The sequence below is a fragment of the Candoia aspera genome, chromosome 1 (assembly GCF_035149785.1).
Source record: "Candoia aspera isolate rCanAsp1 chromosome 1, rCanAsp1.hap2, whole genome shotgun sequence".
Lineage (NCBI taxonomy): Eukaryota > Metazoa > Chordata > Lepidosauria > Squamata > Boidae > Candoia > Candoia aspera.
This window is the reverse complement of record NC_086153.1, coordinates 18671649-18699644: the sequence shown is the minus strand read 5'-3', so window position 1 is coordinate 18699644 and position 27996 is coordinate 18671649. Positions and strand designations below refer to the sequence as shown.

The following is a 27996-nucleotide window of genomic DNA, read 5'->3' as shown; positions in this document are numbered from 1 at the left end:
CCTGTGTACTCTAAATATAGTTAAATAAATATAACAGAATTAAGCAAATGTATTCAAGAAGGGATCAAAAGATTGTAAAACACTTTAATAAGGCTAAGAAATGCTTTGGCCCTTAGAGTTGGGCAAATGTTTTTCAAAATCAGAGAGAAACATGTCCATGCAGTATCTTTTTCTCTGACTCTTTGTAAAGGAAGAATAAACTTATGGTTGCCGATGCTTGTCACCAGTCCTGCTAGTGGCTTCGCTGATTAGATTTCATGACCTAAGTACGTTTGTTCTTTGACATCTGATTGTAGAAGAGCTACCTGTATTTGAATGCTCCTTCGATAGCACATCTGTGCTGGAACCTCTTGCAGTACCTTAAAAGGTACTGCGTTAAGCAAACTTGGAGAAGTGCGCTTAGGGCAAGCACACACTGCATGGGGTGGGTGGCATCAGAGATCTGGATTCATTGGCAAGCTTCCAGTATCTTTCTTTCAGAAGGAAGGCAGCTGCTTTGGGTTGCCGTTGGCGGGTGAAAATCCCTTTCTTGTTACCCATGACGCGTGTCACCCCTGCAGATGGGAAGGACACCACAAAGCAAATGGGTACAATTGAATTAGAAGACAAACCATGCTCAGCTACAAACAAACCAGAATCAATGTAGCAGACTAGCCAGTCACTATAGTTTCTTAGGCCAGTTCCTGGTTTCCTTTTTCCCCTTTCCTTTGCTGCTCTTAAGGACTTGGTGAGGCACGCAAATAAACTAGGAATAAGCCAGGAAACTGCAAACTATGCGTCCCCATGTCCAACTTGACACACAAACTCAGGCTTATAATTAATCACCATTAAGGGATTCACCCAATAAATGTGCCTCAAATGACATAGCAAACAAACCCTGCTGTATTTTTACTGTCCCCCTCTTTCTCTGCAGATGTGCTAGCAGAAGTTATGTTGCCTGCTCAAGCACCACTTCTGGGTTGTAGTTTTCAGTGTTTGATTTTTAAAAAATCCCAAACCTGGGGGCTTTGGGAGGCTAACGCTTTCCCTAGACCTTTTCTGGAGAAATGTTGGGGTGGGAGAAGGGGAACAAAATAGGAATAGTAGAGTCACTGCTGTACCTCCCAGCTTGTTTTCTGCAGCAGAAATGGTGCTTAATGATAAGCTAGCTATAAATCTGGGTTCAGACCACATGCCAAACTATGGTTAAAGAAAGCTAACTTACAAGTCATGATTATCATTTGTCATTGAGGCATTTCTCCCAGTTACAATTTAACCTGTGTCCTGAGTTTGTATGACATGATAATCTGGCTTACCCTGTTGTGCAAACATGTAATGGTTGGATTTGCACAACACAGTGGACTAGAATAAAATGGGGTTCAATATTTTGCAGCTGAGTGCGATATATGCTGAGGCTGATTTAGCATATTGCCTTAAGCCATAATATGCTTTTGACTTAGTGTGCTGATAGGGCAGTAAAGCACAGTTGGAAACCATAGCTTGATATTGGCTTACTGACTGCAGCTTTGGCTTGGAAGCTGGGTTAACAAAACACATTGCTGAACTCACAGAACATACTATGCCCCATGAAAAAGACTAAAACTGCAGTTAGTGAGCCATACCAGTTTAAAAAACTCTGATTTATTGCTATAAAATGAACCAATGGTTCTACATTGACCTCGTCTGCACATCACAGTAAATCAAAAGCAAACTACAATATGGCTCAATGTGATGCATGTACCCAACCAGCACCCAAAGCAGTATAGCATTGCAAGCTCCATCCCAAACAACAGTTGCTTCTCACACTGATAAGTTTTGGAAGCAGCACAAAATATTCCTTGTCCATTGAGTGTCGACTCGATGGGGGCCATTCAAGCCCTCAAAACATCAGTTAGAGGCTTGCTGTATACAGCAGAATTGTTAAAGCCTTGCCAATGATGCAATATACAAGATATCACTGAAATGTCTTCGCAAGTGGCTGAGATTTATTAACTTTTCTTGCCTTGTCACTGAAACATTTATATAAATATTTCTGTTCCGGCCAGAGTTAAGCCCAGGTATATCCCTCTGAAATCAGAGTAGAACTAAATAAAGTCAACTCATTTTAACCAATCCAGCCATAAGTATTTGGCAGGACAATGTGGCAGCTTTCACCTTATAAGCCCCTACCTTGTTCTGTCATAAAATCGGCAAAATTCCAGATGAGCTCTCCGATCACATACTCCTTCCTCTTTCGGTCTAAGACGGCATGATAGCCTTTGAGTACAGCTGCCTGGTATTCCTCAGAGAACATGAGAGGGGGGTCCTGCAGACACCAGAGAAGCGGGCGGGCGGGGGGGGGGATGAGTCTAACAAAAACAATAGCATGTATCCCCAAGCAGTACTCTTGAAGTAAATGTCAAATGAGCATCATCCAGCTCCTAGAATGATCATCTAGGAGGATTCTGGAAAATCACTTAATTAGTATAACACACTTACCCTGGTGACTGAATTTTTCCATTTTCTGCATTTGCATAATACAATGAACTCTAAACTACTAACTCAAGGTCTGGGTTCGTACAATACCCTAAATCACAAAAACAGTAACCAAGCTTAGAATGTTGTTGCAAATGCAGCTGCTGTGCCTCTAATTACAACCTGGTGAAATATTGTGTTAACATAACCAGGAGATCATTTAGCTCTGCCCATTACTTAGTGCAGGCTCTGTGGTACAAAATGCAGGTAAATCACCCCCGACAGTGATGCTCCAGTCTCTGTTAAAATACCTCTGGCAACAGAAAGCACCTCCAGATACAGCCTGTTTCACGGAAAACCTCTTACCAGTACCATGTTTCTCCTATGGCTAGTTCAAACACGCTTCCCTGCAGGATCCTGAATTCAGTGACCAATATCAAAGGAAAGGGCTTCTATAAGAATTTAACTCCCCCATTACTTTTTGCTAATTTTAACCCTGCAGTTCTATTTTGACCCTCTACAGCAGTCTCCTCCAACCTGGGAGATTCCAGAGGTGTTGGGACTACAACTCCCAGGATCCCCAGTCAGAACTCAATATAAGGCTGAACCAGAACCAATGGATGGTTATTAATCCCTTTCACATTCTTACATCTTTCCGTTCGTACACTGTGTGCTACATTGTGAAAGTGTCTTTCTTTTCCTTAGTGCAGTGTTTCTCAACCTTAGCAACTTTAAGATGTGTGGACTTCAACTCCCAGAATTCCCCAGCTAGCCTTGCTGGCTGGGGAATTCTGGAAGCTGAAGTCCGCACATCTTAAAGTTGCCAAGGTTGAGAATCACTGCCTTAGTGTGTCTTGAAGCCCCATCTATTTATGCTTCTGCATGAACCAAGTCATTATTGCTCCTCCAACCAACCTGTTTTTTAAAAGTCCCGAGTTTGTCATTTATTTATTTGTCATATTTCTTTACCACCCATCTCGTATTATAACGACTTAGCGTAACATATGATCCCTGCCGAAGTATGACTATGAGCATGTATTTGAAATGCAAATCTAACTCAACCATGGAAGACTTACAAGTCTTATGTGAGATCCTGAAGGAGAAAACAGGTGTCTGCAGGTGATTTTCAGAATCCTACATTGGCTAGGAAGTCTAAGATATAAGTTCCAGATATAAGATGAGCTCTGCTGGATCAGGCCAAAACCCCATCCAGCATCTTTGAATACAGTGGCCAACCCAGTGCATTCAAGACTCCTTTAGTGACCACCGCTACATTCACTGTTAGCCGTGAATTCCTTAGTTTACTGGATGAAGTGAAGAAGCCCTTCCTGCATTTCAAATGCATTTTTTGGATGGCTCCAAAAATTAAAATTGTGGGAAAGGAAGAAAGAGTTATCCACACTATGCATGATTTAAAGACTTTTTCTGCAGATCTTTTCCAGATCTACAATATCCTTTTGCAGGTAGGATGATCAGAACTGTACACAGTGTTCCAAGTCTGGCCTCACCATAGATTTATACAAGGGCATTATTACTATTATGGCAGCTTTGTGTTCAATCCTCTTCCCAATAATTCCAAGCAGGGATTTTGCTCTTTAGTAATAGCAGCAGACTGATCTGACATTTTCACTGAGCAATCTACCAGGACTCCAATGGTCATTATTAATTTTGGTCCATTAATGTATCTGTGAAATCTCTCTCTCAAGCAGCATGCATCACCACTGCTGGAGGAAGCCAGACTGGGGGACCTTGCCTTGCAAGAACTTCAGATTCTGGCTTGCAACCGTGAGTGAACCTCACTGTGATGAGCCGGTGTTGAGCAAAAACACTCTCCTAGACAGCATACGTTGGTTTGAAATTTGCATGGCTCCAGTTTATGCAACATGTCTCTATACAGGTAGTCCTCGTTTAGCAACTGCAACTGGGACTGGCGACTCGGTTGTTAAGCAAAGTGGTTGCTAAGTGAAAAATCAAATGACCACAACTGTGCTTATGATTTTACTTCAGCTTTCCTTTGCTTTACAGTGTCAGAAGGATATGACCCCAAATGGTGGGGAAGGTTTCCAGAACTCGACTCACAAGGAAGCCAGGTAAAAGGACAAATCTTATAGCCCTTTTTCCCCACTCCACTGCCCTTTGGAATGCTCACCCTAGCATTGGGATAATTAGGGAGAACAGAATTGATGTTTGCATTTACATTCATTGGAGAGGAAGGAATTACAAGAGAGTAAGCAGGCACACAACAGGAATACACATTGAAAAGAATGCACTAGCACCAGCTGTTTGCCTAGTGCCTCCAGGCTCCCAGCCCTGAGCTGCATAGGAGGCAAACAAAAATTGAAGGTGTGAAACTGATTAAAGTCTTGTCAGTTACAGGCAGCAGCTGCCAGTGGCTAATTAAGGTCACAGAGGTGAGCTTGTTAACTGCCCTTAACACTTTTTAGGGACCCCCTGCATGCAGAGAAAAGCAGCTCAGGAAGAGATAGCTTGCTTAGGCAATCTCTCTGCTCTGCGAGGAGAAAAGAAAAAAATGGGTCAGGCACAGGACAATGCATAGTAACTGACTGTAATGGTGAACACATGACTGAGACATGCTGGAAAGGTCATAAATGCGGGCATTGGCCACAAAGTTACCTTTTCGCCACAGTTATAACTGCGAACAGTCACTGTCCAAGGCAGTCACTAAAGGAGGACTACCTGTAGTGTATAAGGGTATGGTATATGGATACGGATATAGATCCAGTTCAATCTTTAAAAGCCCTGGAAGGATCAGGAATTAATGCTCTTAGTACAGAAAAAGTTCTCTCTTGCCTGTCTGCTCCTCCTCCCTGCAAACTAATTTATACCGTTGCAGTTGCCCCTCAAAAACACAAGACTCACAGCATGAAAGCCACTGATGGTGTCTGCTCCATATTCACTCTGAATGATGGGCTTCTGATGGGTAGTATACCAGTTCTCAAACTCTGTGTTCAGCTGCAGCCCGATCACTTCCAGATGTCCTGAATCATGGTACCAGGAGTAGTAGCTATTCACACAGATGACATCCACATAAGGTGCCTACAGGAATCTGAGGTTAGTTCAAATGATGAAGGGGATCCAGGAGATTATAAAACTGCTCCTTACATGAGGCAGCTGGACCCATTCTCTTTGAATATTTACTTGTTTAAAACAAAAGTTGGCAACCTGCAGCCTACATGCCATGCATGGCCAAAATGCTCCCTTTTTCTGCTCCCTTTTTCTACTCTGAATCACAGAATTGTGGAGATGGAAGGGACCACAAAGACCATCTAGTCTGCCCTCTGCAGTATGAAGGATTTTAAACCATCCTTGAGAGGTGGCTGTCCAGCCTCTTCTTAAAAACCTTCAGAAATGAAGAACCCACAACCTCTGTAGGCAGACAACTCCACTGTTACAGCACTGAAATCACTGATATTTGGAAGCACCATCTCTTCTCCTCTGTAAGCACTAAATTAGGCATACTAAGGCTTGGGTACGCTTGCACTTCTATTTTGCTCAGAAACTCCTCCAATCTCCTCCACCCCCATAATGAACCAAATATTTGCACCCTGCTCCAACCCGTGCAATCGATACTCTTGCACCACACCCCCCTCAGGCTGTCAGGGACTGAATTAAAAGGAAAAGAGGGCAGCCTTCTCAGCTGTGAATAACTTGTCCACCCTGATTTTGACAGAGAGAATTTCAAGAGAGAAGAAAAGTTGGACCGTGCACAACAGGCTCAAGCTGCTGTTAATCAGATCCAGCAAGTTCTGGATGAAACAAATGTTGCAGGTCTGTTTTAATTGGACTTTAGAGGTGGTTTGGCACTGGCATTTGAATGCAGAGCTTCCCACCATTCTGAAGCCAGAAACATTCAAACACTGTAAGTTGAGCCCAAAGATAGGCAGGTATAAAAGAAGGAGAAACTCCCTTCCACTCACGAAAAGTGGAAAATCCCACCAAAGAGATTGTCAGCTCCTGCTGTAGGATGATGAATGGATCTTAGAACAGATTAACAAATGCTGGTCATGACAGCCAGAGTGTACTATCTGATTCAGAAGCAGTCTATCTCACACCAGTTGTTGGTATGCAAACAAGTGATCAAGGACCTTACTATTATGGCCTGCTTATGGCTTCTCAGTTCTTTGTGGATGACTGCTAAACGAAGCAAAATGCTGGACTAAATGGATCTTTTGTCTGATCCAAAAGGGCACCAGTAGTTTCTGCAAGGGGTCAAAAAAGTTAAGATGGCAGCCACAATTATACGATCAGAGGCCTGCCCCTTTTTACTTGTGTCATGATGCATATAAAAAGAGGCAGGCTTTCATAATGTGCTTGTGGCTGCCATCTTGATCTTTTGGACCCCCCTCCTGCTAAGCACACTTTAAAAGTTACTTGGAAGAAATATTTCAGACTTTGCATGAGCCCAGCATTTCCTTGCTATCTGTTAAAGGAGCCCAACCCTTTTCAGCACTTCAGAAAAGTCTGAAAAACAGGATCTGCTGCTTCAAGACTTGTTTTAAGAAGAAGCTTCCTTAAAGCAGCCGCATCACCACCTGACCTTTTATCCCTTTGCTTGTAGGGCTCAGAAATGCTTGTGTGCTCTGATGCACTAACCTGGAATTCTTTTTCAATTATTCAGTTGATCTCTCAGCAATGCAAGACCAGATCTTCTGCGATTCTCCTTGGCAATGGATGCTGAAAAAGCTTGCAGGAAGGGCAGGCAGGAAAACGTTCCCTGCCAAATGACTCAGTCTAAGGCGAACAATACTTACCCCCTGATCTCGGAGGTAATTAGCATTCGAGACCAACGTGACAGGCCGGGTGGGGTCCAAAGCTTTGGTGTGGGCTATCACTGTCCTGCAGGGTAAAATTCAAAGATCAGGATTATTTCTTTCTATACCAAGTACAGTTCACTGCAGGGTATTCTTTCCTCCACTAGGAACTGAGGATCCTTCCAAAGATACGTCTTCTCAGGTGACATGTTGAAAACTTCCATCAGCTTTGCAACTCAGGATTACTGTAATGGGAAATACTTTCCCCATTTGTCCTCTGTGCCTTTTTTTGACTGCCCACCAGTAACAAAGGACATCCAGCACCACCGTGGATTCCCACCCTTATCAGAATTTGGTAGCCAGAGACGACGACAACGGAAAGGCAACACCAGGCAGGCAGAAAGCTCCAGCTTTGATCTGGGACACCTCTCATTAAACAAGGAATCAGGACCAGAAAGAGCTGCAACCAGAAAATTTTGGACTGTTTGATTGGAGGCGGGCAATTTTTCGTCCAATCTGGGGCCACAAATTATTATTTTTAAGAAAAAAGGTCCAAAGAGGTTTTGTGGAGAGTGGGGGAAGTCGGATGCTAGTGATGTCCTGGAGAAGGGTCTGACATTTTCAGTCTGTTTTTTCAGGGGATACTTCAGATTTGATTTGATTTTACTCAAAGACTGTTTATAATAAGTCTATAATTATATGTATGTAGATGGATAGTCTGTTTTGTTACTGATTCAACATAGCTTAATGGGTTTTGTGCCGGTTTAAGCTGTACAAAGTAAAATAACAACAATAATAAAAACAATAGTAATAATAAAAATAATGATAAACAATGAATTGTATTCAGAAGCCTTAACTGGTGCAGAATGGGATGGCACAGGCAGTTAATGGGGCCAGTTACTCAGCACATGTGACACCACTGCTCTGCAACTTGCATTGGCTTCCAGTGGGCTTCTGGGTGCAATTCAATGTGCTTGCTGGTTGCCTGGCTTGGGACCAGGTTACCTATGGGACCGGACCATCTCTCCCCAGTTGTCCCTACCTGATCCGGCAGGAGGGACATGCTCCGGGTACCACTGGCGGAGGCCAGAAGGAGAGCCTTTTCTGCTGTGGCACCCACCCTTTGCAACATCATCCCCCCTGAGATTAGATTGTTCCCATCCCTGCTGCCTTTCTGTAAGGCCTTGAAAACTTGGTTTTGTACCCCAGCCTGGGGCCCGGGATGTGTAACAGAGTCCATCTCCTGGCTGTGCTGATAACTGTTTGGTTGATGGCCGGCTGCTATGTGTTTTGTTTTTATAGTCTATATTTTATGCATTTTATCTCTTTCATTGTAAGCCACCTAGAGTCACATATGTGAGATGGGCGGCTATATAAATCGAATAAATAAATACATTCAGAGGAAGCAACAGCATCTGGAGAAGAGGTTAAGAATGTGCAGCACGCTGCACAAGTCAGCAAAACATCCTAATCCTGGGGCAAAATATTTGTGTAGTTTAGGCTCTGCTGGGACAATGAGGGTTTCCCTACCTTACTGTAAGCCACAAAAGAGCCCTCCAAGTAGGTGACAGCCAGGTGTAAGATTACAGCCACCATCCCCCTATTCATATCAATGCAAATTCCACTTCCTGTGAGGGCTCATGTCCAGTTTACTGCTCTCGCAGCGCATCCCCAGCTGGCTCCGTGAGGCAGGTACTCACTTGAAGTAGTAACCAGCCAGAGGCAGCTCTGAGGCTGGTTCATTGGCAACTGACCACATCACAACCGAGGGTCGGTTTTTGTCCCGCCGGATCAGCTCCTCCATCACGACGAGGTGGTGTTGGAGAGACTGGTTCCCAAAGTTCAGACTAAAAAATGAAGCAGAGAGAGACCAGGAAAAACAAATCCATTTAGGAGGAGAAAACGGAATAGCTGGGCAAGGCTTTGGAGCTGCTATCATGGGGAATCCTCTGTCTGAAAGCAAACTTGGATTTAACAGCACTTCCTCCATGAGAAGCAGAAGGAATTGTAATAAGAGGATGGACGAGCCAAGGAATTCCCTAAATAATTAATCCCATTCTCTAACTGAGAACTCCTAAAACCCCCATCAACCCATGCTTATCACGACTAGGAGAAAATTGCAGTATTTCAGCTTTTATAGAAACATGTTGTGCTCCAGACATCCCTCCACTTTCTCTTGCGGTCCCCACAATATGCTTCTTCATTTTTTCTTGAAGTAAATACAAGATGCAAGCCACCATGGGATAGACTGCAGGCCCACCAGCTGAAACCCAATGCCTGAAACCCAGAGTGAGACAGCTGCAGTCCTCCAGATGGGGGAGCCATGGCTCCCATCATTCTTGATCACTAGTCATACTGTGTCAGCCCTCTCAGGTAAACTGGACAGGAAACACGACGAGATGAGCTAATTCTACTTTATTGTAAGGCTACATTAACAGAATCTTGCAAGTCTGAAAGTACAAATCTCCCGCCGTCCCTTTTACAGCCTTTTTGACAGTTAGGGAGCTGCCTTTCTCTTTCTCTGGCTGTTATGCAGCTGTGGGCTATGCCCTCTCTTACTTAATCGTTCCCTAGGCAGCATCTCTTCCCCTGTTTCCCAAGGTCACCCTTAAATTCCATCACATCCTAGACCACAAATTCCCCACCCCTGCCAGATTTAAGCCCCTGGCAACCTCTTTAGACGCCCACTTCTTAGATTTCTGCTTTCTATCCTTGGGAACCCCGATATACAGTTGGTCCCAACCCTGCACCCACTGATGTTTTCCCACTAGATTATCCAACCTGCTGTGGGCCATGGATTAAAAAAAAGTTACGTGCAGCCAGCTACTGAAAGATCACCCACTCCTGCCTTAGCACTTCACGAGAAGTCTTGCCGGGCAGAGCAACCGTTCCTCACCTGTCACGCATGCCCACTGCTGGGCCCTCATCAATCACGACGATGCCATAAGCATCGCAAAGCTCCATGATCTCCTCAGCATACGGATAATGGCTGGTGCGGAAAGAATTGGCCCCTAGCCAGCGCAAAAGGTTGAAATCCTTCATGATCAGAGGCCAGTCTAGACCTTTGCCACGGATCTGTAGCAGAACAAACACCTAGTTAGTAACAGCTTTGCTTACAGCTGGTGACAGCTCAGCATGGAACAAATTAAATATACTTGAAATATCTTTATATTCTAAAAATTAGAAGAGGGAGCAATATGTTTCCATGTAGTCTAGATTTAATAAGTTTAAGGACTGAATTAATTTTATATTGATACTGTATGGATCTTCTTGTTTTCTTTTCCCTAATTTCTTTTTTCTCTCCTTCAGTTTAATTTTTGTAATGTGTGAAGGGTTTTTTTTTACTGTACAATCACTGATTATTAATTTTTATTATATTTCTCTCTCACACACACACACATATTTAATGAAATACACACAGCTAGGCCTACTTGCCATTTCAAAAACTTGTTGGCACTTTAGCATTAACCATAGTTAAGGCCCAGGTAATGCACTGAACCAAGATCTAGCAAGGTTTATTAGTTCCTCTTCTTTTTGGCTTATATGCTAGCAAGCAGAATATAAGTTAACACCTTGCTTTTCAATCAACATTTTAATTTCATTTCATTTTTTTGACAGAGATCAACAACAGAACGGCCCTCAGGGCTTTGATTGGGGCCACAGCCACAGTATGTGCAGAGCACGGGGGCATCTGCAGAGTCAGTGGGGGGAGAGGGTAAAAAGCCAAGATGGCAACTGCAATCAGGCAATCAAAACTCCACTCCTTTTTATGTGTATCATAGGCCAACAGATATAAAAAAGAGTTTTGACTTGAAGTACACAGTTGCAGCTGCTGTTGTTTTTTTCATCTGCAGATGCCCCTGGGCTCCAACACTTGTTTTCAAAACAAGGCCCTCCAAGGCCACAGAAGGTGGCGCGGCTGGGGGGTGGGGAGACACACAAAGCTAGATCAGCAAAGACAGTGCTGCAGGTGTGGGTCCACTTCACAGACACTTCTGTATCCATGTTGTTGTTCTGGAGGACAATGGCTGTTTAACAATCAGGAGCCATTATTCCACATTCAGGCAAGACCCTGTAATATTCTTAAATTATGTTAGCCTACTATAAATCATGGTTAATGATCATGGGTAAAGTATTCCTTCTTAACTATAATCTGAAATTTGGGTTTGAACAATACACTAAAACAAACAATAGCATGGTTGTATGTCCATTTCTTAGAGAATTCTGGGGACATTCAGATGGTGGCTTAATCTATTTACTGTGGCTTCTCTCTTTTGACTAGCATTCGAGAAACAGACTATGTATGGATCTAGCAAAATTGTGACCAAGGAGGGACTAGATTTGAAATTTAGCACATCTAGAAGGCACCAGGCCTGGTTCTTTATGACATGGATTGACAACGTCTTCAGGCACTGAGCGCTCCCCCAACTTTTTTTAATTACTTGAAATGTTGCAAGATCTCATGTGAGAACACCAAAATGTTGTGAGACTTGGCAATCTTGTTTGATTAATTCAGTCTTAAAATGATTTAATTCTGTGGATCTCACCTAGTGGTCTTCAGCAAAGGATTGTTACCTTGTCGTGGTGCTGGAGCTTGAGCACCTCAGTGATGCCATGAGCTAAACCGTGAAGGGCCACCCAAGACGGGAAGGTCATGACAGAGAGGTCAGACTAAATGCGATCCCTGGGGAAGGTAATGGCAACCCACCCCAGTATTCTTGCCGTGAAAACTAAATGGATCAGGACAACCTGAGATATGTCAGTATACCATCGGAAGATGAGACCCCCAGGTCGGAAGATGGTCAAAATGCTACTGGGGAGGAACAGAGGATGAGTTCAACTAGCCCCAGACGTGATGATGCAGCTAGCTCAAAGCCGAAAGGACGGCTAGCAGCTGACGGTGCTGGTGGTGAATGGCGAATCCAGTGTTCTAAGGATCAACACACCATTGGAACCTGGAATATAAGATCTATGAGCCAGGGCAAATTGGATGTGGTTATTGGTGAGCTGTCAAGATTAAAGATAGACATTTTGGGCATCAGTGAACTGAAATGGACTGGAATGGGCCACTTCACATCAAATGGCCACCAGATCTACTACTGTGGACAAGAGGACCACAGAAGAAATGGAGTAGCCTTCATAATTAATAGTAAAGTGGCAAAAGCAGTGCCTAGATACAATCCAAAAAACAACAGAATGATCTCGATTTGAATTCAGGGCAAGCCATCTAACATCACAGTGATCCAAATATACGCCCCAACCACAGATGCTGAAGAAGCTGAAGTAGAGCAGTTCTATGAGGATCTGCAGCACCTACTGGACAGCACGCCTAAAAGAGATGTTATTTTCATCACGGGAGACTGGAATGCTAAGGTGGGCAGTCAAATGACACCTGGAATTACAGGTAAGTATGGCCCGGGAGAACAAAACGAAGCAGGACATAGGCTGATAGAATTTTCCCAAGACAACTCACTCTGCATAACAAACACTCTCTTCCAACAGCCTAAGAGACAGCTTTATACGTGGACTTCACCAGATGGACAACACCAAAATCAGATTGACTACATCTTTGCAGCCAAAGGTGGCAGACATCTATACAGTCGGTAAAAACAAGACCTGGAGCTGACTGTAGTTCTGATCACGAACTTCTTATTGCACAATTTAGGATCAGACTAAAGAGATTAGGGAAGACCCACAGATCAGCTAGATATGAGCTCACTAATATTCCTAAGGAATATGCAGTGGAGGTGACGAATAGATTTAAGGGACTGGACTTAGTAGATAGGGTCCCAGAAGAACTCTGGACAGAAGTTCGCAACATTGTTCAGGAGGCGGCAACAAAATACATCCCAAAGAAAGAGAAAACCAAGAAGGCAAACTGGCTGTCTGCTGAGACACTAGAAGTAGCCCAAGAAAGAAGGAAAGCAAAAGGCAACAGCGATAGGGGGAGATATGCCCAATTAAATGCAAAATTCCGGAGGTTAACCAGAAGAGACAAGGAATTATTTTTAAACAAGCAATGCGTGGAAGTGGAAGAAGACAATAGAATAGGAAGGACAAGAGACCTCTTCCAGAAAATTAGAAACATTGGAGGTAAATTCCAGGCCAAAATGGGTATGATCAAAAACAAAGATGGCAAGGACCTATCAGAAGAAGAAGAGATCAAGAAGAGGTGGCAAGAATATACAGAAGACCTGTATAGGAAGGATAACAATATCGGGGATAGCTTTGACGGTGTGGTCAGTGAGCTAGAGCCAGACATCCTGAAGAGTGAGGTTGAATGGGCCTTAAGAAGCATTGCTAATAAGGCAGCAGGAGACGACAGCATCGCAGCTGAACTGTTCAAAATCTTGCAAGATGATGCTGTCAAGGTAATGCATGCTATATGCCAGCAAATTTGGAAAACACAAGAATGGCCATCAGACTGGAAAAAGTCAACTTATATCCCCATATCAAAAAAGGGAAACACTAAAGAATGTTCAAACTATCGAACAATGGCACTCATTTCACATGCCAGTAAGGTAATGCTCAAGATCCTGCAAGGTAGACTTCAGCAATTCATGGAGCGAGAATTGCCAGATGTACAAGCTGGGTTTAGAAAAGGCAAAGGGACTAGGGACCAAATTGCCAATATCCGCTGGATAATGGAAAAAGCCAGGGAGTTTCAGAAAAACATCTATTTCTGTTTTATTGACTATTCTAAAGCCTTTGACTGTGTGGACTATAACAAATTGTGGCAAGTTCTTAGCGGTATGGGGATACCGAGTCATCTTGTATGCCTCCTGAAGAATCTGTATAACGACCAAGTAGCAACAGTAAGAACAGACCATAGAACAACGGACTGGTTTAAGATTGGGAAAGGAGTATGGCAGGGCTGTATGCTCTCACCCTACCTATTCAACTTGTACGCAGAACACATCATGCAACATGCTGGGCTTGAGGAATCCAAGGCTGGGGTTAAAATCGCTGGAAGAAACATTAACAATCTCAGATATGCAGATGATACCACTTCGATGGCTGAAAGCGAAGAGGAACTGAGGAGCCTTATGATGAAGGTGAAAGAAGAAAGTGCAAAAGCTGGTTTGCAGCTAAACCTCAAAAAAACCAAGATTATGGCAACCAGCTTGATTGATAAGTGGCAAATAGAGGGAGAAAATGTAGAAGCAGTGAAAGACTTCGTATTTCTAGGTGCGAAGATTACTGAAGATGCTGACTGCAGTCAGGAAATCAGAAGACGTTTAATCCTTGGAAGAGCAGTGACAAATCTTGATAAAATAGTTAAGAGCAGAGACATCACACTGACAACAAAGGTCCGCATAGTTAAAGCAATGGTATTCCCCGTAGTAACATATGGCTGTGAGAGCTGGACCATAAGGAAGGCTGAGCGAAGGAAGATAGATGCTTCTGAACTGTGGTGTTGGAGGAAAATTCTGAGAGTGCCTTGGACTGCAAGAAGATTCAACCAGTCCATCCTCCAGGAAATAAAGCCAGACTGCTCACTTGAGGGAATGATATTAAAGGCAAAACTGAAATACTTTGGCCACATAATGAGAAGACAGGACACCCTGGAGAAGATGCTGATGCTGGGGAGAGTGGAGGGCAAAAGGAAGAGGGGCCGACCAAGGGCAAGATGGATAGATGCTATTCTAGAGGTGACGGACTCACCCCTGGGGGAGCTGGGGGTGTTGACGACTGACAGTAAGCTCTGGCGTGGGCTGGTCCATGAAGTCACCAAGAGTCGGAAGCGACTGAACGAATAAACAACAGAACAGCTAGTGGTGTCACACGTCCTCAAGTCCTGACTTCATTTTATCAGTAGATTGATCACCATTATAATTTCTTTTCTTTTCTGCTTTGCCATTTAACTCAGGGTTGTTTCTGGACAATTCAACAGCAGCTGTCCCTCAGTTCTGTCTAAAGGGACTCACATCAGCATCTTCATGTTTGTTGACCCCGTGAAAATAGAATGGTTTCCCATTAATGAGGAACTGGTTGCGAGCAACGAAGATGGTACGGATGCCAACTGGTTGCACGTAGATGTCTTCAGAGATGGAGCCATCCACAACAGCAGAGAGTGTGACCTGTGTTTTGAAAAAGCCATCCTGGGTCAATTTTCTGAGGTACAAGTAGATCTGCTCAGTACTGACACCCCCCTCATAAATCAGTAATCCCAGTCAAAGTAACCCAAGGTAATCTATAATAGTGCACCCTGTTTAAATGATATGAATTAATGTAAAATGCTTTTCAGCCTGGACAAGGGGTTGGAAATTATCCTTATTTTTCACTACACCTTTGGCTCCTAAGTTTTCACAGTGTTGGCTCCATGTTTGCAAGACCATTTTTGAAGCTCTAGCAATTTGATTGGCCCTTAATTGAAACACAGTGGGATTCTCAGAATGCTGGATTCCTTGCTTGGTAATTAATATTTGGTGTTGTAAATAATGCAGTAAGCAGTGTGTATCACTGCTTATTATTTGAATTTCTTAAAATCTGTAATGGCAATTCTGGGTTTCCAACAAAAATCTGTAACTTCAAAATACGTAACTGTTTCCCAGTTAGCTTCCTGGGTGCTTAATCAAAAAGGGGAAATATTAATGTTCTAAATATAATTAAAGATAAGTGTTTGCATATCTCACAAAACCATGGTTTCCTTATCTCTGGTTTTATTAACTGCAATGCTGGGTTCATACATTATGCTATGCCATGGTTTGCTTAATCAGGGCTTATTAAATAAACCACAATAGTTAGGTTTACATAAAATGCTAAGCCAAAACTGTAGCTTAGAGCAATGTATGAACCAAATCAAATTATTTGAGATGGGTGAGGAGTCTCTTTTTCCTATACGTATGGCCTTCAAATAGACCTTTAGGGTATAATGCTTGTTTATAAGCAGGGGTATCTGCAGCACCTGGTCAAAAAAGTCAAGATAGGGGCCACAATGGTGTGATCAAAGCTCTACCTGTTTTTCTATTGTGCCCCCCATGAAAAATGCATGGCTTTGATTGTACCATCATGGTTGCCATCTTCATGTTTTGACACCCCTGTTCATAAGCCTTTTGTGGAAGTCATTTAGTGGACCATAACTCTACATTAGCCAATCTGTTTGGATTTTTTATTTACAGGAATTGGAGTTCAAATCTCGATCAGAGAGCAGGCAGACCTAAGAATCCTGGGAAGAGACATACAAGGTACCTTCAAGGAGTAGAGGTACCCAGGACGTTCATTCATCAAGTACGGCCACCAGAGAACAGGATCCAGCACTTTCAGTTCACCAGCCAACCCATTTCCTGTTGCTACAGCAAAATGGTCACTGTCATACAAAGTCAGGGATAAGTTGTAGTCTGAGCTTCCTTGTACAGACACCAAATAATGAACCAGGCCTAAGTTACAAAAGGAGACATAACATGGTGTTCAAGACCCTGGGCTTCAACCAGAAAATTCTCGGTTCAATTCCCACTGCAAGTTCTCCACTGCTATGACTGCATACCCACAAATCCCAGATTAATACAACACATCTGAGCATTCACATTATACACTAGGTCCAAAAGAAATACTCCATATTGTTGTTTAATGTTCTGGCTCAGTTCATTAAACATGCAACGGCAATGGCAGACATTGAACCACCAAATATCCAATCCCACTTCAGCCAGGTCTAGCTAAAGTCATTCCACCAAGATTCCGTCAATAATTGCTTCACTAGATGCATTTTTTTAATACTGAGCTTACCATGAGCAGTTTTGTAAGTATTAAATAAGTTAAAATGTGTTGCCTGATGAACTGGGGATATAATCAGGTAAACGGCATAGCCCTCAAACAGTATTTTCTGGGACACATTCATTATGCTACAAAGAAGGCAGATAAGCAGCTCCATCTGTCTCCCCAAAGCCCTAAATGGTTTGATGCTGGTAACGCGTAAGAACTAGATTTCCCAAATGTGCCTGTCAGACAATTAAGATCAATAGCCAAGTTCCTTCTTCAGATTCCATTGCCATCAAAAGTCAGACAGGGTTAAAGACCTCTCGTTTGCAGCCTTTCTTCTTCAGGGGATCGCTCCCTGGAGAAATCTGCCTGGCACCTTTATTACCAGCATTTATGCATCAGATTAAGATTACTTTTATTTTCCCAGTCTTAAAATCCACAGCACCTGGTTTATATTCTAGATCAATGATTCCCAAACTGCATCCAGTGTTACCCCAGGATACCATAGAAAACTCACAGGGGTGCAGTGGGATATTTTAAATTTTCAAGAGAAATACAGTGATACTTGACATCTGTCAGACACCATGCAAACTAGGGGTGCCGGGAAAAAATTACCAAGACGTTAAGGGTGCTGGGAACTGAGAAAGTTTAGAAACCTTTGCTGTAGACTTTTACTCTAGATCAGTGTTTCTCAACCTTTTTTTGCCCATGTTCTGACCTTGTTTTTTCTTCAGTGGCCCCCTTGTCCAGGCCCCATGACCAGATATGGACATGGGAAAGTAACTGGTATGTTTTCTGCATCAACAAGACAGAATTTACAGTATAATATAGGTAGTCCTCACTTGAAGATGGTAATTGGGACCGGAATTTCCATCACTAAGTGATGAGGTCTTAAAGCAGAAGATCACAGTCCTCATTGCCGTTGTTGAGCAAGAATTGTAGGTCGTTTAGTGAGGACCTCCTCACAACTTCCTGCCAGCTTCCAACAAGAAAAGTCAGTGGGGAAGCTGGCAGGAAGTCCTGGGTGGCTCACAAGCAGGCTGGCAGGTGGGTAAGTGGCTGCTGTGGCACAGTGCAAGCACAGCTGGGCTGAGGGTGGCTGCTGCCAGGTGCAGGAGGGTGCCCTGGTAGCCACTGCGGCACCATGCAAGCACGGCTGGGCCAGGGGTAGCTGCTGCTGGCTGTGGGAGGCTGTGCTGGTGGCCGCTGGTGCCAGGTGTGGGAAAGTATGTAGGTGGCTTCTGCAGTGCTGCGCAGGTGTGGTTGGGTAGGTGGGCATGCACTACAAATGCATGTGGGGGTGCTATGAGCGGGCACTAGGGTTCATATCTGGGGCCTGTACACAGCTTGTTCACATAAAATGTTTCCATTCTATCGAAGAAAGCAGAGAACTTTGGAATAGATCTCCTGCTCCTAGACATGGGCTTGCACTGGAAGGAAAAAGTAGGGAATGGATGTAGATCCATAAAGCGGAACCCCCAACACTGTTCTGCTTTGGTTCCTCAACGCCTTACCCACGTTTCCCTTCAAGGCTGTGGTTACTGTGATATCGTCAATGTAGGCCAAGGGTGTGGTATAGAACAAGACCGGGCGGTGAATTCCAGCATAGTTGAAGAAATCAAATCTTGTGTTTTGAACAAAGTAGCCCTTTGGATACCTGGGTGGAGGAAGAGAGAAAAGGAGGCCAGGCATCTTGGCGGGGTGAATCTCTGAATAAGAGATGGAAAGACGCTCTAGGAATTAAGAGCCATATAATCCAAATCCCACAATTGAAATTCTTCTATTGTTGGAATCTATTTATGCTGCACTCCTTCCCTCTAAGACAGCATCTTGGTCGGTCAATATAGTCAACTCTAGGTTTAGGGTTGACTGTAAAATGCAGCCAGTTTGGTCTAGTGGTTAAGGCAGTGGGCTAGAAACTGGGAGACTGAGAGTTCTAGTCCTGCCTTAGGCATGAAAGCTGGCTGGGTGACCGTGAGCCAGTCCCTCTCTCTATCAGCCCAACTCACCTCACAGGGTGGTGGTTGTGGGGAAAATAGGAGGAGGAAGGAGTATTTGGTATGTTCGCCACCTTGAGTTATTTATAAAAATAATAAAGGCGGGTAAGAAAATAAATCACCACCACCACCGCTACCACCACCCAGGGAAAATGCCCAAGGATCAGCTCTGAAGACTCTCCCATATAGGGGCACCTGCAGGGGGGGGCAGTCAAAAAAGTCAAGATGGTGGCCGCAGCCACATGATCAAAGCCTTGCCCTTTTTTTTACGTGGCATGTGCCATGCATAAAAAGGGGCAGGGTTTCAACCATGTGATTGGGCTGCAATCTTGCCTTTTCTGACACCCCCTTGCCGATACCCCTGCTCCTACAGCCATCAAGCTATTCCATGGCAAAAACATACTGTGGCAAGTTCCCCGTTTCCCCCACCTAAGAACAATCCTATGAATCAGGAATGCTTGTTGGAATCAGCTGGAAACTATCTGCCCATCAAGCACAGAAGGGCACAACCTTTGGCTCGTGGGCCGTCTGCAACCCCAGAGTTCCTTCAAAAGTTACTGCCAAAGCATTTGGTGAATTGGATGCAATGGCAAATAATTAAATATAAGGATGAAGCCCAAGTGGGGTTGGGTAATTGGGGATTCAAAGTATTTGGGAAATATTACAGCCAAATGTTGTAATAATAAGGTTTGTTTCAGCATTACAAGTTTTATTTCCTTGGATTTAGCATGTTGTGCAAAGCTAGCTTGAAAGCAATTATATTTGCTTTAGTTAACAGAATTTTTATTCCGATGCCAGCCACTTTTCTGCAGTACAGGTGGTCCTTGCTTAACAACCACTTGTTCAGCGACTGTTCAAACTTGTGACAGCACTGAACAAGCAGTACTTACGACTGGTCCTTGGAGTTCTAACTGTGGCAGCTTCCCTCCGGTCATGTGATTGCAATCTGGGCGCTTGACACATAGCTCATACTTATGATGTCACAGCATCCCCCAGTCACGTGGTCACCATTTGTGACCTTCTTTGCTGGCTTCCAACAAGCAAAGTCAATGGGGAAGCTGGCAAGAAGTTGCAAACGGTGACCACGTGAGGTCCTCAATTAACAACCCATGGTGATTCACTTATCGACGGCAACTGGGACAAGGTATCAGGTTTGGCAACTTTAAGACGTGTGGACTTCAACTCCCAGAATTCCCCAGCCAGCAAGGCTAGCTGGGGAATTCTGGGAGTTGAAGTCCACACATCTTAAAGTTGCTAAGATTGAGAAACATTGTATTAGTGAATTGCAAGGAACTATTAAACTTACATGGACTCATCTTTCAAATACTGAATTGTTCCTGGAGGCAGTGTGTGTGGTGTCAGGGTATTATTGATCGCAATGGTGATGCGGCAGGGTTCTCTGGGACTCCTATGCAGGATTTCACTGATCTCCACTTCGAAGGGGAGGTGTCCTCCTTCATGCTCAGTGACTTGCACCCCATTCACCCACTGCAAAAGGAAAACAGAGCTTTGGGAAGGAATAAGAAGTTGCTGAGAGGAGGAGCCTTGTAATATGCTGCCCGTAATACCTCTAAATAATCTTCTAAGACTCCCAGCTGTACATAATATATTTCTAATGAGCCCCAAATCTCATGAGATTCCCGAAATCTTGAGAGATTTCACAGCCCTCATAGGATCTTCAAAGTTTTCAGAGGAAATACAAGGTCTCAAGCATACTAAAATTTCATGAGATTTGACAAAGTCACAAGATTTTAGCCATTTTAAAGATTTGTTTGGGTCCACATCCTTTTGCACAAAACCATTCAACGATGCCCAGCATCAGATGCAAGTGCTGGTGCCTGGTCACCATAGCTATTAAGACTCTTAATAGAGTCTTTTCCGGCAGCAGTATATCCTCTGCACCCAGAATTGACAACTGGTTGCCTTCCAGATGTATTTTTGGTCTTCAATGCCTATCAGCCTTATTGTCAAGGATTGTGGAAGTTGTTGTCTAACACATCTGGAGTGTATCAGGCGGCTTTATCCATTCTCTGTGCAAATGGGTAGACAGCTATGCAAAAAGACTGCTTGTTAAATGTTCTCAGACCTACAGTTCCATTACCACAATTCACTGCCAGGAAACACTGAAGCTAGAAGCCCAGCAGGGATTTAAAAGAAGTTGACAAGGTTCAGAAGAACATAAGAGCACTATTGGATCAGTCTAAGAGAGCAGAACTCATGAAGAATTTATAATAGCTCACCAAATGGCTGTGTTCACACAACACGTTTAACTAAGTCTTGCACAGCAGACTTAGCATTTAACTATGATTCAATGTGTTGTGCTTTAGCATATTGTATAACCTCAACTTGTTTGGTTACCTTACAATTTAATGCATTGTGTGAACTGAGAAAGCGGAACTTTGGGCTTATTTTGAAGTTCCTTTTTCTACTGTGAATGGAGGGTATTCTTAGCTGGATTACAGTATTCCTATACCCCTCCAGCAAGCTGGACCAAGTAATTTTCTTTTGTAGCCCGTAGATGGTGGTAGAGAGTCACCTTCCAGCCAGTTTAGACATTGACAAGCTATATTAGGAAAAGCTCCATAGTTGGTCAGATAGAAGAGATGGAGATGTAAAGTGCAGTTGTTGCTATTGCTGTTCAGTTGGTCAGGCACTTCTGAATCTTTGTGACTGACATCATTTCACCAGGATTCTCCATCAGTAATAGTTTCTTTGAGTTCTTACAAGTTCCCACCTGGGTCATTAGTGATGGCATCCCAGATTCCAAGTTTTGAGCACCCACACTGCTAACAACAAGATGCCCTCCATACTCACCACAATGGAGTAATAGTGTGCACTGCCAATTCGGAGCACAATACGAGTCCCAGGATCTCTCAAGAGCCAGCGGTCCGGTGGAAGCACCTCCTTCTCATACCACACCCAGCCGACATATCTCCGCAACTTTGGATCTTGAGTTATTTCATTGAAGCTGGCGGGGACTGGCATGTCCATTACTGGCCCTGTCTGAAAATATTGAAACACATTTATGGGTGGAACTGTTTTCCAGTTCTGGTGAGCTCTGCCTTAAGATTGCCGATATTTTCTGACTCTAGTTCCTTAAGATTGCCAGAAACACAGAGACGTGGGGAATCAAACATTTCCTAGCACAAAGTAAAAATGGTAGAAGAAATATGAATCTTTAAATTTCTATGGGTTTGCCTGCTGTTAAAGACACAGAAGCACAGTCGGAATAAAAAGTGGCAATCTTATCAACCACAGAAGAAGACACCACAGGCCAATAACAATGTTGTCACTTGATCTGTGTCCCTGCAAGTGATAACACCTTGCTGATCCTGTGCAGAGCTGGGCCTGGTTAGGAATTGTATGGGAGACGGTCCAGGAATTCAAAGCTGTAGGCTAGCCTATGAAGTTGAAAACAACATGCAGAAGAAAGCAAGGATAAACCACTTCTGTATTTTTGCCCAGAAAATGACATGGGTGTCCACATAGCCACTGGTAGTGACAGGTATGTTTTCAGAGTCAATTTTTACATGATGACTATTTGAAAAGCTTAAAATATAAATAGTGAAGAGCTACACACAAAATAATCATTTGCATTTAGGTTTTGTTTGTAGCATGGTGTAGGCAGTGTTTCTCACCCTTAGCAACTTGAAGATGTTGCTTGAAGACTTCAACTCCCAGAATTCCCCAGCCAGCATTCTGGGAGCTGAAGTCCACATATCTTAAAGTTGCCAAGGTTGAGAAACACTGTAAGAGAGTAAGGAAGATGACGTTGATGGAAATTTGCAAGAATAATTACTTAGGAAAAGGGGGCTGCAATATTTTTAAGTCCAGAGCAACAAAATAACATTCAGAAGCAATCAGGCAGACACCTTCCTAAATCACTGGAGAATAAGGAGGAGAAGGTATAGCACATTCAGACTTGCAAGATTCTGTTATTAGAGCCAATCTCAGTAAAAGTAGTTTTTGCCTTCCTGTGGAGTTGATTTCCCAGTCTGGTCTACCTAGTAGGGCTGAAACATAGTCTGTAGTTCAGGGTAAAAAATACCTTGACACTTTTTGATTTGGTGGTCTTATAAATCTAATGAAATAATATTATGTTGTTGTGGTTGCTGATGCTGCTGCTGCTGTTTGAAATCAGTATTCTTAAATTATGTATAAATATTGTGCCTAGACACAGATTGTCTCACTAAATAGCTAACATTCAGATTTAACATTCTTCAACTATCCAAATTGAATGTCCAGCTGTTTTATCTACTGCTTTATTTTTATTTATTTTAAAATTTGTATATTCCTCTTGAGCCTACTGGTTATATTTTATAGTGAAAATATTGTGAATAGTAATAAAGAATTTAATTTCAGAAACATAGCAATGATCCAATGGAACTTCAGTCTGTTTTCTTTTCTCCTGGCATAAAATATATGAATAGGATAGACATGTGGCTGTTCGCCTGTCTTAAAAATTAGGCACCCCAGTGTAGATTGTGGGTCTGTTTTCAAATATTAGGATCAGTGAATATTGCAAAAAAAACAACTGTGAAGACGTTCCAGCTGTGGTACAGAGTTTTCATTTCCATGAGAACATATGAAAATTTGTGCTTAAGCAAGAAAATGGTCCATCCTGATGTATATTCTGTTTTATAGGGTGGTCAGCTATAGTGTTTCATACAACTCTCATTCATAACTGTCCAGCAATTGGTTCTCAATAGTACACCCTGGGCTGAGTTCACAAATAGTACTGAGCCATAATGTAGTCAGTCTGGTTTTAGCTTAGTGAGACATAGAACCCAGCCTATATCTAAAACAAGAGAATGGTCTGCAGGTCATCATCATAACATAAATTTGGTTCAGACAACACAATAAACCATAGTGCCATTTTGTTTTTGTGTGTTGTGTGAATCCAGCCAAAGTATTCTGACTTGTGGTTTACAGCCTAGTGTGTCATATGAGCCTAGTTTATTCAGTAAGCCATGTTTAAACAACTGATAACTGCTGTTTTATTTATATAAAACAATTTTATATGGCTTCTCATTTTGTCCTTTTTTAGGGTTTATAGATAAAATTGGTTGGATGTATGAGTCCAGGCATAGACTCTCATTTTACCTTCACTTATCCTATGAAGCCAATTTTTATTGCTGTTTCCTAGCAAGGATCAGACACTGAGTAGATTTCAAAAGCTATTCTCCTTGATTTCCAGATCAAATGTCCTTTTTGTTTCCTGACTCAGCCCTCCAAGGTTGTTGTTTATTCGTTTAGTCGCTTCCAACTCTTCGTGACTTCATGGACCAGCCCACGCCAGAGCTTCCTGTCAGTCGTCAACACCCCCAGCTCCCCCAGGGACGAGTCCGTCACCTCTAGAATACCATCCATCCACCTTGCCCTTGGACGGCCCCTCTTCCTTTTGCCTTCCACTCTCCCTAGCATCAGCATCTTCTCCAGGGTGTCCTGTCTTCTCATTGTGTGGCCAAAGTATTTCAGTTTTGCCTTTAATATCATGCCCTCAAGTGAGCAGTCTGGCTTTATTTCCTGGAGGATGGACTGGTTTGATCTTCTTGCAGTCCAAGGCACTCTCAGAATTTTCCTCCAACACCACAGTTCAAAAGCATCTATCTTCCTTCTCTCAGCCTTCCTTATGGTCCAGCTCTCACAGCCATATGTTACTACGGGGAACACAATTGCTTTAACGATGCGGACCTTTGTTGTCAGTGTGATGTCTCTGCTCTTAACTATTTTATCGAGATTGGTCATTGCTCTTCTCCCAAGGATTAAGCGTCTTCTGATTTCCTGACTGCAGCCAGCATCTGCAGTAATCTTCACACCTAGAAATACAAAGTCTTTCACTGCTTCTACATTTTCTCCCTCTATTTGCCAGTTATCAATCAAGCTGGTTGCCATAATCTTGGTTTTTTTGAGGTTTAGTTGCAAGCCAGCTTTTGCACTTTCTTCTTTCACCTTCATCATAAGGCTCCTCAGTTCCTCTTCGCTTTCAGCCATCAAAGTGGTATCATCTGCATATCTGAGATTGTTAATGTTTCTTCCAGCGATTTTAACTCCAGCCTTGGATTCCTCAAGCCCAGCATGTCGAATGATGTGTTCTGCGTACAAGTTGAATAGGTAGGGTGAGAGTATACAGCCCTGCCATACTCCTTTCCCAATCTTAAACCAGTCCGTTGTTCCGTGGTCTGTTCTTACTGTTGCTACTTGGTCGTTATACAGATTCTTCAGGAGGCAGACAAGATGACTTGGTATCCCCATACCGCTAAGAACTTGCCACAATTTGTTATGGTCCACACAGTCAAAGGCTTTAGAAAAGACTGTTCAAACTATCGAACAGTGGCACTCATTTCACATGCCAGTAAGGTAATGCTCAAGATCCTGCAAGGTAGACTTCAGCAGTTCATGGAGCGAGAATTGCCAGATGTACAAGCTGGGTTTAAAAAAGGCAGAGGAACTAGGGACCAAATTGCCAATATCCGCTGGATAATGGAAAAAGCCAGGGAGTTTCAGAAAAACATCTATTTCTGTTTTATTGACTATTCCAAAGCCTTTGACTGTGTGGACCATAACAAATTGTGGCAAGTTCTTAGCGGTATGGGGATACCAAGTCATCTTGTCTACCTCCTGAAGAATCTGTATAACGACCAAGTAGCAACAGTAAGAACAGACCACGGAACAACGGACTGGTTTAAGATTGGGAAAGGAGTATGGCAGGGCTGTATACTCTCACCCTACCTATTCAACTTGTATGCAGAACACATCATGTGACAAGCTTGCCTTGAGGAATCCAAGGCTGGAGTTAAAATCGCTGGAAGAAACATTAACAGATATGCAGATGATACCACTTTGATGGCTGAAAGCAAAGAGGAACTGAGGAGCCTTATGATGAAGGTGAAAGAAGAAAGTGCAAAAGCTGGCTTGCAGCTAAACCTCAAAAAAACCAAGATTATGGCAACCAGCTTGATTGGTAACTGGCAAATAGAGGGAGAAAATGTAGAAGCAGTGAAAGACTTTGTATTCCTAGGTGCGAAGATTACTGCAGATGCTGACTGCAGTCAGGAAATCAGAAGACGCTTAATCCTTGGGAGAAGAGCAATGACAAATCTCGATAAAATAGTTAAGAGCAGAGACATCACACTGACAACAAAGGTCCGCATCGTTAAAGCAATGGTGTTCCCCGTAGTAACATATGGCTGCGAGAGCTGGACCATAAGGAAGGCTGAGAGAAGGAAAATTGATGCTTTTGAACTGTGGTGTTGGAGGAAAATTCTGAGAGTGCCTTGGACTGCAAGAAGATCAAACCAGTCCATCCTCCGGGAAATAAAGCCAGACTGCTCACTTGAGGGAATGGTATTAAAGGCAAAACTGAAATACTTTGGCCACATAATGAGAAGACAGGACACCCTGGAGAAGATGCTGATGCTAGGGAGAGTGGAAGGCAAAAGGAAGAGGGGCCGACCAAGGGCAAGGTGGATGGATGATATTCTAGAGGTGACGGACTCGTCCCTGGGGGAGCTGGGGGTGTTGACGACCGACAGGAAGCTCTGGCGTGGGCTGGTCCATGAAGTCACGAAGAGTCGGAAGCGACTAAACGAATAAACAACAACAACAAGGCCACCAAATCAGAAAGACTCAAGTTGGCTGGAATGCTGGACTAGACAGACACTATGCCAGTGTTTCTCAACCTTGGCAGCTTTAAGATGTGTGAACTTCAACTCCCAGAATTTCCCAGCCAGCAAAGCTGGAATCAAAGTCCACATATCTTAAAGTTGCCAAGATTGAGAAACACTGCACTACTCTGACATAATTGGGAAGCTCTTATGTGCTTATTAGACAAGAATAAAATAAAAACGGATTAATCTTTAAATAAGAAAAGGATCAAGATGCCTTCATATTATCGAAAAGAGCTTTATTTTTATTTCACTTTAAAGTATGATTCTCCCTCCTCTCTTTCCTTCTCTATATTCTGTTTATTATTATTTTAACTAATTATTTCATTTACAAAGGTGATTAATCACTAGATGGCTTTACTTGTAACTCTGATTTTATTTTGATTTTGCCCAGGGAGTGCAGATGTTCCTCTTTCATTTGCTTCTCTTTTTGTCACTTCCTGTTAAAAGAGTGGTAATCACAAAACGTCATAATCAGCAGCTTAGTGCCACGTTGAAGACCCAGAAATGTATTTCAGCACATACTTCCTCAAAACATCACTCTTTTCATCCAATGCTATATAGTTCATGCACACACATTCACACAAATGCACCAACATGGATGCACATAGACACACAGATGAAGGAAGGAAAAACCACCTGTCAGGTCAGAAAGGAATTAAATGCAAAAAGTACACGTTGTGGTAACAACCAGTGTGCAAAAGCATGGTTGGCAAAGCACCGTTAATAGCATTAAGTTCAGTTTATATAAGTTTATGCCATCAGACAACTAATAGCTTTAAGCTGCAAAAAGACTCTGTACATATTTACCAAACTTTGCACCCACAGGGACCTGCATGCATGGTTTCTGAACTGCTAGCACCAGCCTGTTCAGGCAGGTAATAAACACACCCCTTGCTTTTGCTGTCACAGACCTGCTGGAGTGGCCGTTTGTACCACTGCTCCACAAATCCTGCATCCCTTTGCTCTGACCAGTCTGCCCTGAAGCTCCAGAGGCCGCTGAGATCCTTCAGCTCCCTGGAAGAGGACTCCCGGGGGTAGAGCATCCCACTCTCCAGGGCTCCAGCCAGGCACCATCCCAGCACGAGCCAGAAAGCAGAAAGCAGTAATCTCATGCTCCTGCAGTACACTGATTCCACTCTGCCCGAGCTCTGCTGAGACGGGAATAACAGTCAGCTGATGCTTTGATCAGCTGATGGTCGGCGGCCGGCCCAGGTGTTCAGGCACGTGACACGACACTGTGTGCGAGGGCAGCCGCCGCCATTTTTGTTGAGGGCAGCCGGGGCTTTCCTATTTCCGAAGTTGCGGCATTCAAATGTTGGCGCCAAATCAGGGTGGTACAAATAACGGAAACAGAAATCTTTCAGTGGGTGGCCCCTTTAGATCCTTACGTATTGTTGCAGAAGCTTTCAAGAACTGCTTTTTAAC

At 43.3% G+C, this 27996-nt stretch overlaps 2 protein-coding genes across 3 annotated transcripts in view; one reads left to right on the top strand and one right to left on the bottom strand.

Moving 5' to 3' along the window:
• VKORC1L1 (vitamin K epoxide reductase complex subunit 1 like 1) overlaps window positions 1–27996 on the top strand; it is a 177148-nt gene that overhangs the window by 23665 nt on the left and 125487 nt on the right. The window lies entirely within an intron of this gene.
• Window positions 65–27714, bottom strand: GUSB (glucuronidase beta). Of its 2 annotated transcripts, XM_063298517.1 has the most exons (12): window positions 27483–27714; window positions 21716–21904; window positions 20208–20389; window positions 18419–18561; window positions 16398–16585; window positions 15134–15286; window positions 10102–10280; window positions 8906–9052; window positions 7206–7290; window positions 5314–5490; window positions 2149–2284; window positions 65–554 (listed from the first exon to the last, which is right to left on the bottom strand). In XM_063298517.1, the coding sequence occupies exons 1-12, from the start codon at window positions 27681–27683 to the stop codon at window positions 400–402; spliced, it is 1935 nt and encodes a 644-aa protein (XP_063154587.1). In that variant the 5' UTR covers window positions 27684–27714; the 3' UTR covers window positions 65–399. The 2 variants fall into 2 exon arrangements, with proteins under 2 accessions (XP_063154587.1, XP_063154597.1); XM_063298527.1 differs by lacking the exons at window positions 18419–18561; window positions 21716–21904; window positions 27483–27714 and having other exon boundaries at window positions 20208–20324.